General features: G+C 33.2%; 2 protein-coding genes across 3 annotated transcripts; one reads left to right on the forward strand and one right to left on the reverse strand.

Moving 5' to 3' along the window:
- Positions 1-2,598: 2,598 nt before the first annotated feature.
- LOC121223371 (dormancy-associated protein homolog 3) lies at positions 2,599-4,435 on the forward strand. Of its 2 annotated transcripts, none has more exons than XM_041104684.1 (3): positions 2,599-2,866; positions 3,129-3,287; positions 4,124-4,435. In XM_041104684.1, the coding sequence occupies exons 1-3, from the start codon at positions 2,752-2,754 to the stop codon at positions 4,228-4,230; spliced, it is 381 nt and encodes a 126-aa protein (XP_040960618.1). In that variant the 5' UTR covers positions 2,599-2,751; the 3' UTR covers positions 4,231-4,435. The 2 variants fall into 2 exon arrangements, with proteins under 2 accessions (XP_040960618.1, XP_040960617.1); XM_041104683.1 differs by having other exon boundaries at positions 2,614-2,866; positions 4,117-4,435.
- A 5,246-nt stretch (positions 4,436-9,681) lies between these two features.
- LOC107927172 (serine/threonine-protein phosphatase PP1 isozyme 9) lies at positions 9,682-12,178 on the reverse strand. The gene is made up of 4 exons (XM_016858199.2): positions 11,581-12,178; positions 10,308-10,867; positions 10,040-10,237; positions 9,682-9,936 (listed from the first exon to the last, which is right to left on the reverse strand). The coding sequence occupies exons 1-4, from the start codon at positions 11,774-11,776 to the stop codon at positions 9,919-9,921; spliced, it is 972 nt and encodes a 323-aa protein (XP_016713688.1). The 5' UTR covers positions 11,777-12,178; the 3' UTR covers positions 9,682-9,918.
- Positions 12,179-12,684: the final 506 nt, after the last annotated feature.

Here is a 12,684-nt window from a genome sequence, read left to right on the forward strand (position 1 = left end):
CTTGAAACTTCTAAGGGAGTTTCCAAATGACATTCTTGAGATTCTAAGAATCTTTTCAGATTTTCCAAAAAACACTCATGACTGAAAATGATCTGTTTGAGGATTCGACCCAAGTGATCCTATCCAAACTAGCTTCCAATTGAGGTGGAGGAATACCCATAATGCACCTAATCACATCTTCCGACATCCATAAACAAAGTAAATCAATATTCCAAAGCCCATCCTCTATAACTATTTCACTTAGCAAGTTCTCTTTATCCATATTCGAATGGGATGAAATGTGATTTATTAGAAGACCATAGGTTGGAATCTAATGGCACACCAATAATTGATCGAATTCCTATCCCCGATTGACCATAAAAGATTCTCTCTAACAAGTGACCATACTTTAGTAAGATGTCTCCAAAGAAAAGAATAATGCCCTTGTGTTAAGGACTCAAGTAAACTAGTAGAGACTCTATACTTCAATTTAAACACCCGTACCCATAGAGCATTCGAATTGGAAACAACATTGCAACCAAGTTTCATCAAGAATGAAGTATTCTAGTCTTCCAAACACCTAAAATCGAGTCATCCACGAGATCTTGGTTGACATATTGACTCCTAGCTGACCAACACCATCTTCTTTTCCCCTTTCGTCGCCCTTCAAATGAACTGTTTAACCAATTGCTCAATCTCCTCATAAAGACCTTGGGGTATCCTCATCGATTGCGTGAAGTAGCTTGGTATCATTAACAAAACTGACTAGGCCAAAGTGGCCCTCCCAGCTAAGGATAATTTTCTAGCCTCTCAACTTTGCAGTTTGTTACGAACTCGATCAACAACGAACCTCAGGGTACTATTAGTCACTTTCTCATGTAGGAGAGGTAAACCCAAGTAAGATCCAAGCTTTTGCACCCTATTGAATCCCAGCATATCACTAAGGAATTCTCGATCTTTTCTTTAACTCTTTTAGAGAATAAAATATTAAATTTCCTTGCATTCACCTGATGGCTGGAAAAATTATAGAAATCTTTTAGAATTCTACTCAACAACCTTGATTTTCATCTGCTTTCCCAAAACTGATAAGGTCGTCTGTAAAAAACAAATGAGATATAGCTAGACCTGAACAACTAAGGTGGATAGGCTGCCATTGACCACCTTGAATCGCTGAGTGAATGTTGTGGGCAAGCCACTCCATACACAAAACAAATAAATACGAAGATAACAGACACTCCTAACAAATACCCTTGACTGGTCAGAATTTTGGGGATGAAACTCCATTCCAAAAAATCTGCATGGTAGAATTAGAGATAACAGACATTATAGCATTAATAAGGAGATCAGGAATACCTGTGGCTTTAAGAGAAGCCTTAATAAAATCCTAGTGAACTCGATCATACGCTTTCTCCAAATCGATCTTTACAGCCATCCATTTCTTGTTCTTCTACTTGCTTTTCATACAGTGGATGACTTATTGAGCGATAGTGGTATTAACTGTAATGTTGCGCCCTGCTATGAACCCCACTTGTTCCTGAGCAATAATTTTAGGGAAAACCTCCTTAAAACAATTAATAACCTTCATAACCAATTTATATAAGATAGAACACAAATTGATAGGCCTAAACCGAGAAAAAATTTCAGAGGCATGAACTTTAGGTAAAAGAACAACTAAAATCTTGTTAAGGCTTGGATCAATAATTACCCCATCGAAAATCTTTTTGACCCAACCACAAACAGAAGTACCAAGGTGTTCCCATTGACTTAGGAAAAATAAGGCGTGAAAATCATCACTTCCTGAGACTTTTAACGAGGTCATATAAAAAAGAGTAGCCTTAATTTCTTCATCTTTAATTTTTAATATATTTTATGTATAATTTTTAGATTTTAATATATTCTTTAAAGATATAAAATTATTACATCATTATGATGCGATCACTCTCGTGTATCATAATATAATAACGCCGTGTGTTTTGTCCGCGTTATAAAAAATATCAATTTTAAAAAAAATCATAAATACCAACTCAAAAAAAAATTAAATTCAAGATATTTAAGCTTTTAATATTAAAATTTTTTATTCCGGCATATGTCATAAAGAAATAAATTTAAAAAGTGGAGTAAAGGAAAGAATTTGACTTGAATGCTTTTAAAAGAGGAAGAATTTGAAAGAGATCCCCCAGTTTCAACCTAAATTTGTTTGAATAATTTCCCCTTAAACATTGAATTGGGGACAAGCTCTCTCCTTTTAAGCAAGTCCAATAATGGCGGATTAGTGTGGTAATAATATTAATTAATAAAATAAAAGAGACACTAATTATTGTCCTGATAAATACAATATTATATCAAAAGGCGGCTGAGAATCTAATCAGGTCTGCCTCGTAATTTTCTTCAAAACCCAGGCTATCTACTATTCAACTGGATAAATTAAGGGTACTTTCGACTTTTCGTCCTTTTTAAAGACGACTCAGTCACGTGACAAGCCCTGAAGCCTAAGACCTCCTCCGAGTTGTTTGGTCCTACCTGATCTTATCCGCAACTACGTGCTCCTCGATCCAGTTGCCACGTCACTTCCTTTTCTCAGATCTAAATCAACGGTCCATATTTATCTAAACTTGTTCGGCTTTTAACCTTCATTTCGTCGTTAAATATGTTCGTCACTCTACTTAGAAGTCTCTCTATCCTGGCTATCGAGTTCTTTGTTTAAGAATAAGGATCTTTTAAGATACGCCGGATCCGCTAAAATACGCCGATCCCCGTCCGTCTTCCGATCATATGGGGCTGCTTGACCAGTTGTGGGATGATACCGTTGCTGGTCCCCGACCCGATAATGGCCTTGGCAAGCTCCGAAAGCACTCCACTTTCACTTTCCGGCCTAACTCTGCCAAGGGTACGCTTAGGCCTTCCTCCCCCCCCGCCAAACGCTTTTTATTTTGCGTCGACGGTGGCTGCGACGCACTGGAACTAAATATAGAACAACAATTCCTCGCTTAAAGGAATTAATTGTCACTAAAACGTAAATTGAAAGTGTTAAGCGGAACCGTTTATAAATTAAACGAAAAGCTGTTACGAATGAAAATTAGTATTATTATTTTTCTGTATCATAGTTATTTTTCTTAACTTCATTTGAGTTGGTGCGGTCTAATGATCAGAATCTGATGGCGGGAGTGTAAGATCGTACGGTGATGAAGCGCCGGAGGAAGCGACGAGAGTGACACGTAGTATTATGATCGTAAAGCCGCCTGGTTACCAGAGCGGATCGCCTCCGGTTTCGCCGGCCGGATCGACCCCTCCGGTATCTCCTTTTTCCGGTAATAATTTATTTTCATTCTTTAACTTCCAAATTTATCCCTAATTTATTTCTTAAATTCCAAAATTGTCCCCTTTCTCGAAAGGAGTGATTGTCTAGAAACATCTTCGTAAGTGGAGTATTGGTGGGTAGTTACGTCAGCTTGAATTATTTTTATTTTCTGATAAGTAGACTCTAGGAGGGTAGTTATGTCAATTTATGAGTTTTGCACATGTTTCCTGAACGGATAAAGAAAATGGAATGTTAGGTGGGATGCAAGCGAATATTTTGTTCGAGAATTATGAAATGACAAACTTGCCCTCGTTGACGTACAATTATCATTGCATGGATCATATTAACGCTTAGGGAAATGAATCTACCTAGTTTGGTCCATTTAGGTTACCTCCTTAAACTCCTCAATAATTCATGGTGTATTTATTAATAATGTGATTTTGGCCTTTCATTTCCTTTGTGGGGTATAATACAATAATAATTGTTATAATGTCACATCAATTCCTATATATTAATGTTAAAAGCCATAGCCATCACGCAAGGCTATATTTTGTGTAGCAAATACATACCCCAAATTTGCCACATTTGCTTTGATGTTTGATGTCATTATCCCATATTTACTTCTAAAAGATTTGGATCCATTTGGCCTAGATTTAATGGGGTTTTGAAGTTGTTCATGATTTCGTGCATTACACGGTTATAGACGACCCTACTGTTATCATAATTGCATTTAGTTTACTATTTTTGTTTGTAGGGTCATGAGTCATGCAGTAATGGTAGAGTATATATATATGTAGATGTAGATGTATAGTTGCTTATGTGGATGAAATGTTTGTTAGGAGGCAGAGAATCATATCGGTTTCGGAGAAGGTCCACATCGGATGCATACGAGAAGGCTAACGAGGTTGGACCAAGGAGCCCTTGTCCTCCTCCTTACGACGTGTGAGATATGAGTCCTCTCCCATATTTGGCGACAAATCAAATGGGTTTTGGTACTGTTTGCATGCTTAGGTCTTTCAAATGTGTAACTTAATAGTGTAGTATGGGGTGATGTATGCAAGAATGTAGTCTGGTACTTGTGTATATAGAGCTTGTAATAGTACGGTTCGGCCGTTGTTTGTCGGAATAAGATTTCGGTGTTGGTTTCTCTTTTGCTTATATGGATCTTAAAACTGTAATTTTATGTATTGGTGGGTGTGTGGAGCCAGGGTTATAATGGTGGGTGATGAATGTGACGGTGTTTGCTAAAGGTAGAACAGATAAGAGTGGTGGTGGTGGATGCAATGGGGGTTATGGACAAGTGGTGGGGGCTTATCGATGATTAATGTCGTGGAATATGGTATTTTTGAAATCTGTCTTTGTGGGATCAATTTGGTTGTATGATTGGGATATGAAAATGGAAATGTTTGTTACTGCTTATTTACGTAATACTGCGATGCTGTGCTTGAAACATGGAAGCCTTTGCAGCGGACATTCTTGTGTGTGTGTTAAGGAATCAAGACAAATATGATGCATTGTTAGAATTTTCCTCGCTAAAAATAGTATTTCACCATCGAAGTTACGGTTCATATAGGTTTTTTTTTAAAAAAAAAAAACCCTCTGATTTGATTCATAAATAGTTACTGACTGAATCCAATTTTTTAGAACAATATATTTGTGAGAGTGTTTCTATTTATATGATATGATATTGTAAATAGATTTTTATGTATGTGAATACGTCTATTTTATGTATGTGAATACGTATCAATTAGCCAATCTTTTAATTTGATTGTCAGATTTCTGGGTTTTTTTTGACCTTTTGGTTTTTGAGATTTATTTATTTATAAAATAAAATAAAAATCATTGTAAACTACCTACATTTAATATTAAAAAAAGGAATAGCTTACATCATGATTTTAAAATATATGATTTTTAAATATTAATAAAATAATGTCATTTCATTAATTTTTAAAGACATATAAATTTTTTTATACATTTAATCACATATAATATCATCTCTAATTTAATTTAACTTTAATTTAAATAGTCAAAATTTTGGAGGAAAAAACGTTGAAACTATAACATAACCAAAAATAAATAAATTACGAAGATTCTTAAATCAATAATTAAAAATAAAAAAAGCAGATAAAAATAATAAGCACAAATTTTAAAAAAATAAAATTAACCATTAAAAATTATAAAAAATTGAAAATTGAAAAATTATAACCATTATTGGTGGATTATCAAATTCTAAAATTTGATTAAAAATTTTATAAAAATAGAAATAGAAAATTAAAAAAAAATGACCTTAGAAATGAAAATAAAACACGATTTGAAAGAAAATAAATAATAGATGATTAAATTAGAAAAAGAACTAAAATGATTTAAAAATTATAAAAGAACACATGTTTATTTATTAAGTATAATAAGACTTTTATATTTTTAAAAGTTGATGATGTGAAATTATATTATTGGTGCTTAAAAATTATATATTTTAGTATATCCTAATATAATTTATTCCCTTTAAAATATTACAGTTATTTTTTATTAAATTAATTAATTAAAATACAATTTTTATTGGGTTTTGGGAGTTTTGGTTGGGTTATTTTTAGATAATTGGGTTGGGTTTGTATGTTGAGCTTAGGGTTAATTTGGTAATACTTTTGAAAAGTGCTGTGGAAAAATGTTTTTAAGAAATATTTTTGAAAATTTTGAGTGTTTGGTATTATTGTCAAAAAATACTTTTGAGAAATAAAATGTCCATTTTAAACATGATATTATAAAGTAACAAATATGTATTTAAATAATGTTCAAATTAGTTAATATTATGATATTTTAGCAAAATATAAAAAAATAATTTATTATAACTTATTGTTAATATTTTAATATATAATATTAATTTTAAATATTTTAGGAAAAGTGGGTCAGACAAAAGAAAAAAGGAGAAAAAAATGAATTCTAACGTCTGAAAAAAGGGAAAAAAAAGAAAGACAGCAAATAAGGTCAAAAATGTAATATTAACCTCCAAAAGCACTTTTGGCTAAAAAACACTAAAATTTGGCTTTTTCATCTAAGAAAAAGGATTTTTTTTTAGTTGAAAAAGCTTCTACTTTTTATCCCGTTCTTTATTGCTTTTTATATAAAAGCATTTTTTTCCCTAAAAGCTCATTAGATAATCAATGCCGAATGCAACCTTAGTTAGATTGGGTATTTGGATATTGAGCATAGTATTGATATAAGTTAGAAATTTTGATAAATTTGAAAATTTTTGGTGTGTTTGTTGGAGCTCACAGTAGAAGTTCCCCATATTTATAGCAATGGATTTTACCATGAGTAAATGAAAGTTTTATTGTAGTGTTTGAATTTTAGCCAACTTGTTAAAGGACCAGGTGCCAAACAAGATCGTCCTACAGGGCTCAAGTGAAGATGGTGTGTATGCCCCTTAAATCAGGCCATAAACAAGCTATGACAGTCACTGTTCCCAACCTTAACGACTGGCACGCTTGTATCGTCGTACTGTTTCCAACACAGAATAAGGCATGCCATTTGACACCACACTTTGTTAGTTCATGCAAAAGTACCCCTTAGATATTGGAAACTATGCAATTGAAACTAGTGTTCAATCCATTAACACACTCTTATCATCTCCCACCTGATTTTTGCCTATTTAAACATCATCCAACAAAAACCATTTGGTCCATTTGGTTTTATTGATAAAACCCACCCTAATTATGTCTGAAAATTGCGAAAATCATTGTATGGCTTAAAGTAGGCACCACGAACCTGGTTTCAACAGCTTAGCTCCTTTCTCTTCCATATTGATTACTTGTTATTCAACTAAATTAGATTTTCTTTTTTGCAAAAATTGAAATCTATCTTTCCTGTAAGAGACCTTAGTCCTTTCCATTTTTATATTTTTGGTGTCGAAGCAAAATTTACTGCTACAACTTTGCTTCTTGCACAGCGCAAATACATCACGATATGGTCACTTGCGAGCCTTGCTCTACTCTTGTGACTATAACGCCGCCTTTATCAAAATATTTCGATGAACCCACTCTCCATTGGTGATCGATTTCAACTTGTTAGGTCCTCATGGTCGAATTGAAGCTTTTTCAAAAGTTTACAAAGTTTTCAAGTTATACAATTTGGAGTAGTTAAAGTACATCTTATTTATATTTTTATTAAGTAGCAAATGTACATATGTACAAAGGAATTTGATTGGAAAGAGCTCTTTCTCGTGGTAGCAGTACTATTGGTTATTTATATTTTTATTAAGTAACAAACATACGTAGTGGACGTGTTTTTATGTACAAAATAATTTGATCAGAAAGAGCTGTTTCTTGTGGTAGCAATTTTGAAGGATAAGGACTCCTTGCTATATGTTTATTAAGAGCTGATTATTTATCGAAGAGTTTAATTGATTAATATATCGTGAGGTTTTTAGGAGAGTGAATATGACAATTTGGGTTTAACTTTGTGGTTGCAATTAATCGTTGTGAGACGATAGGTTGAATTTAAATCAATAGTTGACATATTCAAATGCCACTGCCGTCATGGTACTATAAGGATGGACTAGATTCAATCTAGTCATCTTGTTAAATTTCGATTTAGGATAATTTTTTATTGCAAGAAAACATATGCCAAATTTATTGTTTTACTCGCATTTCATGAATTAGATTTCAATAGTTAATTATATTGGATATTTATTTGATAAAAATCAAACACTAATTTATTATATGTAACCTACATGATTATGATCCCTTAGAAATATAGTAAATGTTAAATTAGTTTGCTTATATAATATAAGATGGAAATTTGCATCTAGATACGGTATAATTTCTTCTGATCAAATCATAATATTAAAGAATAACTACCACTTGAATATTTTTATGAGATTATTTAAACGTATTTATTGCCAAATGATAGACCAGAAGAAATATTATTATTATTTTTTACTATTCTTCATGTCTAGTTTATGTTTAAAAATTATGGCCGTTCTTTTTAATAATGTCGTCCTTAATGTTTAAATTAGTATTCTCCATTAAAAGTGTAATGTGTCTTACCATTACACTCAACAATTTCTTTTTTTTTTTAATATGATCCATGAATTATTGGTAATACAAGATATTCTCTTTTTTTGAGTATTCAGAATACTGCCATACTTTTTATTAGGAGGTTGGCTTTAACAGGGGAAACCAATCAACATGTTGTATAAAAAAATTAATTATTTTATAAATAGTTATTTCCCTTCCGTGTACATAATGATCAATAAATACTATTTCCAGGATACAATGCCTTTACTCGAATGAAACAATTCATACTACAAATTGTTTTAAACCAGAATGAATTCCAGAGACATACAAGAAAAAAAATAATATAATTTGATAGTGTCCTTCTCTTAGAACTCATTTCCTTATATCATTTCTCATTTTTGGTGTCTATATCTTTGAAAAGATACAACATTTTTTTTAGAAATGTTTATGAATAGTTATGTTTATTTACATAAAGAGAACTCTGCTACGGTTATGACTTTGGTAAGTTCAATGAGACCCAGTCGACGTAACTAATGTTTTGCCTTCGACTTCAATCCATCTTTAAACCAGTAGAATGCTTCTTTCTTACTTGAGTCAGAGATTTGAAGTATCAATTCACTGAAATCTTTCACATACTTCCGAACAGTATCTTGTTCCGTAAGCCGGCACAACTTAACCCAAGCCTTTTTCTCAGCATACTATGGATAAAAATACCTCTTGAATCCATTTTGGAACTTCTCTAAAGTCGTAGTTAAGTCCCAGTTGTAGCATAATTTAATAGTCTCCTTCTCTTAGAACTCATTTCCCTATATCAATTCTCATTTTTGGTGTCTATCAAGAGGTACCTATGTGACTCTTTGAAAGGACACAACCATTCTTTTAGAAATATTTATGAATAGTTATGTTTATTTATATAAAGACACCTCTTTTCAATTATATATATATTTTTTTTCATTATATATACAATATGTATATATGATTGTTGTATATATTATAAATAAAACTTTAGTAATATATATTTTATATGAAAATACTTAATATAATATTATTATATATTATATACAACACGAGTGCTTGCATTTCTGGGAATTGCTTGTATGTACCATGTACCATCTATGATTCCTGGATTGGCGTTCGGCCTGATCCCCGTGCTGCCTTCAATAATATACTATACTAGGGTTGCTCTAATGCCTACTACTCAATGGACGCAAAGACACAGGTATTGCAATACAAGTGTGTCTATGTGAAGATCAATCGCTAATGGGGTTGGGGTGGATCGTCTTTTTCTTTTTTCAGATTTCATTTTATATTGTTCTAGGATGGTTTGCTTCATGGTGCATCCCATCATCTAATCAAGTCAATGATTTTCTCTCTTGTGCTAATGAACCAATGTGGAGTAAATGACTTTGTTTGTGGTACAGCATAAAAGAGACAACAATGGTGTCCAATGGATACATTTTTGTTACTTCACAGTAGATGAAAATGGGTGGTTGATTTACAGGGTTTCGCTTGCAATTAGTATCAAACAATGCAATCAATCCACTCATTTACAACTAATCGGAACTTTTAATCGAATCGAGCTTTCAACAATGGCATCCTCAAAAACCCCATCTTCATTGCACATCAATTCTAGAAAAGCTTTGGTGGCTGTTCAGATCAATCATGCAAAACCAGAAGTAAATGTTTCTTACAACTTTAAAAGAACCAAGATAAGATTTGAAAGTACTGCTTGTGTTGGGTTTGTACTTACCTTCTTCAAGGGCAACTTATTAGAACTGCCTGGTGAGGCTTGAGCACCGGCTGGTTTCAATATCTCGAATGAGCACATAAGAGCCTCATTGACACTCAATAGAGCACCTGCATTGTCGAATTCCCCGCCGTAGTTCGGAGCTGAAAATATCGTTACTAATCTCCGTTTAGCGAAAAACTCATAGCCATCCTCCACAACCTGCAATTCAAAACTTAGAAAAAAAAAATGCTCCATTGTATATTCGAAAGTACAAGAAACTATAGCTTACTTGATGACCACGGCATATGAGATCAAGGTCATTCTTCTGCAAAAACTCAGCAACTACATCAGCTCCGAAAGTACACGAGATTCCTCGGTCACTGTCCGCCCAACCTTTGACCTTAGAATCAGGATCCGACCAAAGAAGATCGCAGAGAAGACCGTTATCTGGGATTTCGGTCGGCCTTCTAATATTGTTTATTTGATCCAAATTTTCCAGTTCCGGAGACAACCCTCCATGCATACAAAGTATCTTCCCATCAATAAGTGCAGCCACAGGCAAACTGTTGAAGCAATCTGTGAATACTCTCCAAAGCCTAACGTTAAACCTTCTTTTACACTCATCATAAAACCCATAAATCCTATTGATCTTTGCATCTTCATGGTTTCCCCTTAAGAGGAAAATGTTGTCAGGGTATCTTATTTTATAGGCCAAAAGCAAACAAATTGTCTCCAAACTTTGCTTGCCTCGATCCACATAATCCCCAAGGAATAAGTAGTTTGAAGATGGAGGGTACCCTCCAAATTCAAACAGCCTTAAGAGATCTTGGTATTGCCCATGTATATCACCTGCAAATGACCTTCAACATTAGAATTGATATAAAAAATGCATGTTTGAACCAAAAATCATCCCATTCAAACAGTCTATATACTTGGCTACAAACATTTCAACAAACTAAACATCTCCAAATTATAGTCTAATTTCTAAATTGGTCCATAAACCGTAAAACGTTACAATTTAATCATCAAACTAAGGAGGGGCTCCAATCAAGTCATTCTATTAGTATAGCAGCCAGCTTTGGCGTTGAGTGTCTGCTTGTATTCGACAGATTTAAACATGTTTAAAAACAGAACTGCATTAGATCGAAGCTGTCAATTAGTTCGGCGATTCAATTGGAATTATATGAAGTTTAGGAACTAATTTAAAATTTGGCCTATAATTTAAGGACGTACGATGCAATTAATCCACAAAGAAATGAAAATGAATGGCTGCAGTTATCAAAAAAAGAACTTCCCTACATATTAATTCTTCTGCAATTTCCCAGAATTTTAATGAGCAAACAAAACAAATTCCAAAATTCACTTAAAAAATTGATGCCATCAAAATTCCTCTGCAATTTCCCAGAATTTTAATGAGCAAACAAAACAAATTCCAAAATTCACTTAAAAAATTGATGCCATCAAAATTCCACAAAGGAAAACCAATTATCAACAACCATAAATACTGAATAAACAAGCTTGAAACTTCATAATTTATATATAATAAGAGAAAGAGAGCTGACCACAGATTCTGATGGGAGCATGAATCTGAAGCAGATTAGGCTGTGAGAGGAAGATTTGACGAGAATTAATACAAAGCTGACGGATCTCTCCTTCAGAAAGTTGAACCTGTTTGCTTCCTTTACCTTCCAATAACCTTGTTATTATATCATCCAATACTCCTTTATCCATGCTTCCTTCCATTGTCACCTTCATCATTTTTTTCTCCAGAAATGTTCTTTGCAACAATACTTCAACTTATTTTTTAGAGATAAGAGAGAGAGAGAAAGAAAGAGAGGGCCTTGTTTGGAATTTAGAGAGAAAAAATAAATAAAACTTTGGATAAAGAACCAACCTTTACAAAAAGGGAATCGAAGAAGACAGATATTTTTTGAGTAATTTCATGGATTTTTTGCTGTCATTTTCTTTATCTCTTTTGTTTATGCCAACTGCCAATAAAAGATTCAACATGGCCAATAGTTTTGAAACCTTCAAACCCCCCTCCCCCCCCCAAAAAAAAAGAAAAAAACAAAACTTGTAAAGAAAAGAAATTGGATGCTGTAATGTATTAATACAGAGTCTTCTTAGGTTCAATTCAAGCACTCTGCTCTTTTGAATGTCAAAAGCAAAGGGTAAAAAACCGCGTTTTTTGAAAAGTTCGTTTATATACACGTGTAGAGAGATAATGGTTGAGTGATGGGGTCCAATTTCGATACCAGTATACTGGAATCTTTCTGTATTTAGTTTTTTTGGGGTTTTCTTTAATGGGATCCATTTCTTTTTTTATTACAGTTGACTAACCAAAGGAACAGAACATTGGCTGTTGGTTGCCAACAGAGTTCTGCCATGTCAAAAGAAAGAAACAGAAAATGGGCTCCAACTATGGTTCTGTCTTAATAATATCTTCCTAATTTAATCAAGTAGATTAGGTGTCAGATATTTTTTGTTAGCTGATAAAGTTCACTCATAGTAACTTTTAAAAGGTTGGATTTTTAATTATTGCTTCAACTAGTCCATATCTATTGAAACCTTGTTCTTTGGAGACAATGAATCATAGTATATGGCTTAAGATATTTGATGTTGAAACAATGGAAGAGACCAATGACTTAAACGGTGGGAAGACATGA

The sequence above is a fragment of the Gossypium hirsutum genome, chromosome D11 (genome assembly GCF_007990345.1).
Source record: "Gossypium hirsutum isolate 1008001.06 chromosome D11, Gossypium_hirsutum_v2.1, whole genome shotgun sequence".
NCBI lineage: Eukaryota > Viridiplantae > Streptophyta > Magnoliopsida > Malvales > Malvaceae > Gossypium > Gossypium hirsutum.

Excerpts from the sequence above, each read along its gene's own strand:
- LOC107927172 (XM_016858199.2), bottom strand. The coding sequence starts at position 11,776 with ATGATGAAGGTGACAATGGAAGGAAGCATGGATAAAGGAGTATTGGAT. Across the intron at positions 10,868-11,580 it reads TGCTCCCATCAGAATCTGTG|GTGATATACATGGGCAATAC; the intron begins GTCAGCTCTCTT and ends GGTCATTTGCAG. Across the intron at positions 10,238-10,307 it reads TCATATGCCGTGGTCATCAA|GTTGTGGAGGATGGCTATGA; the intron begins GTAAGCTATAGT and ends TTTGAATTGCAG.
- LOC121223371 (XM_041104684.1), top strand. The coding sequence starts at position 2,752 with ATGGGGCTGCTTGACCAGTTGTGGGATGATACCGTTGCTGGTCCCCGA. Across the intron at positions 2,867-3,128 it reads CCGGCCTAACTCTGCCAAGG|AATCTGATGGCGGGAGTGTA; the intron begins GTACGCTTAGGC and ends TCTAATGATCAG. Across the intron at positions 3,288-4,123 it reads TCCGGTATCTCCTTTTTCCG|AGAATCATATCGGTTTCGGA; the intron begins GTAATAATTTAT and ends GTTAGGAGGCAG.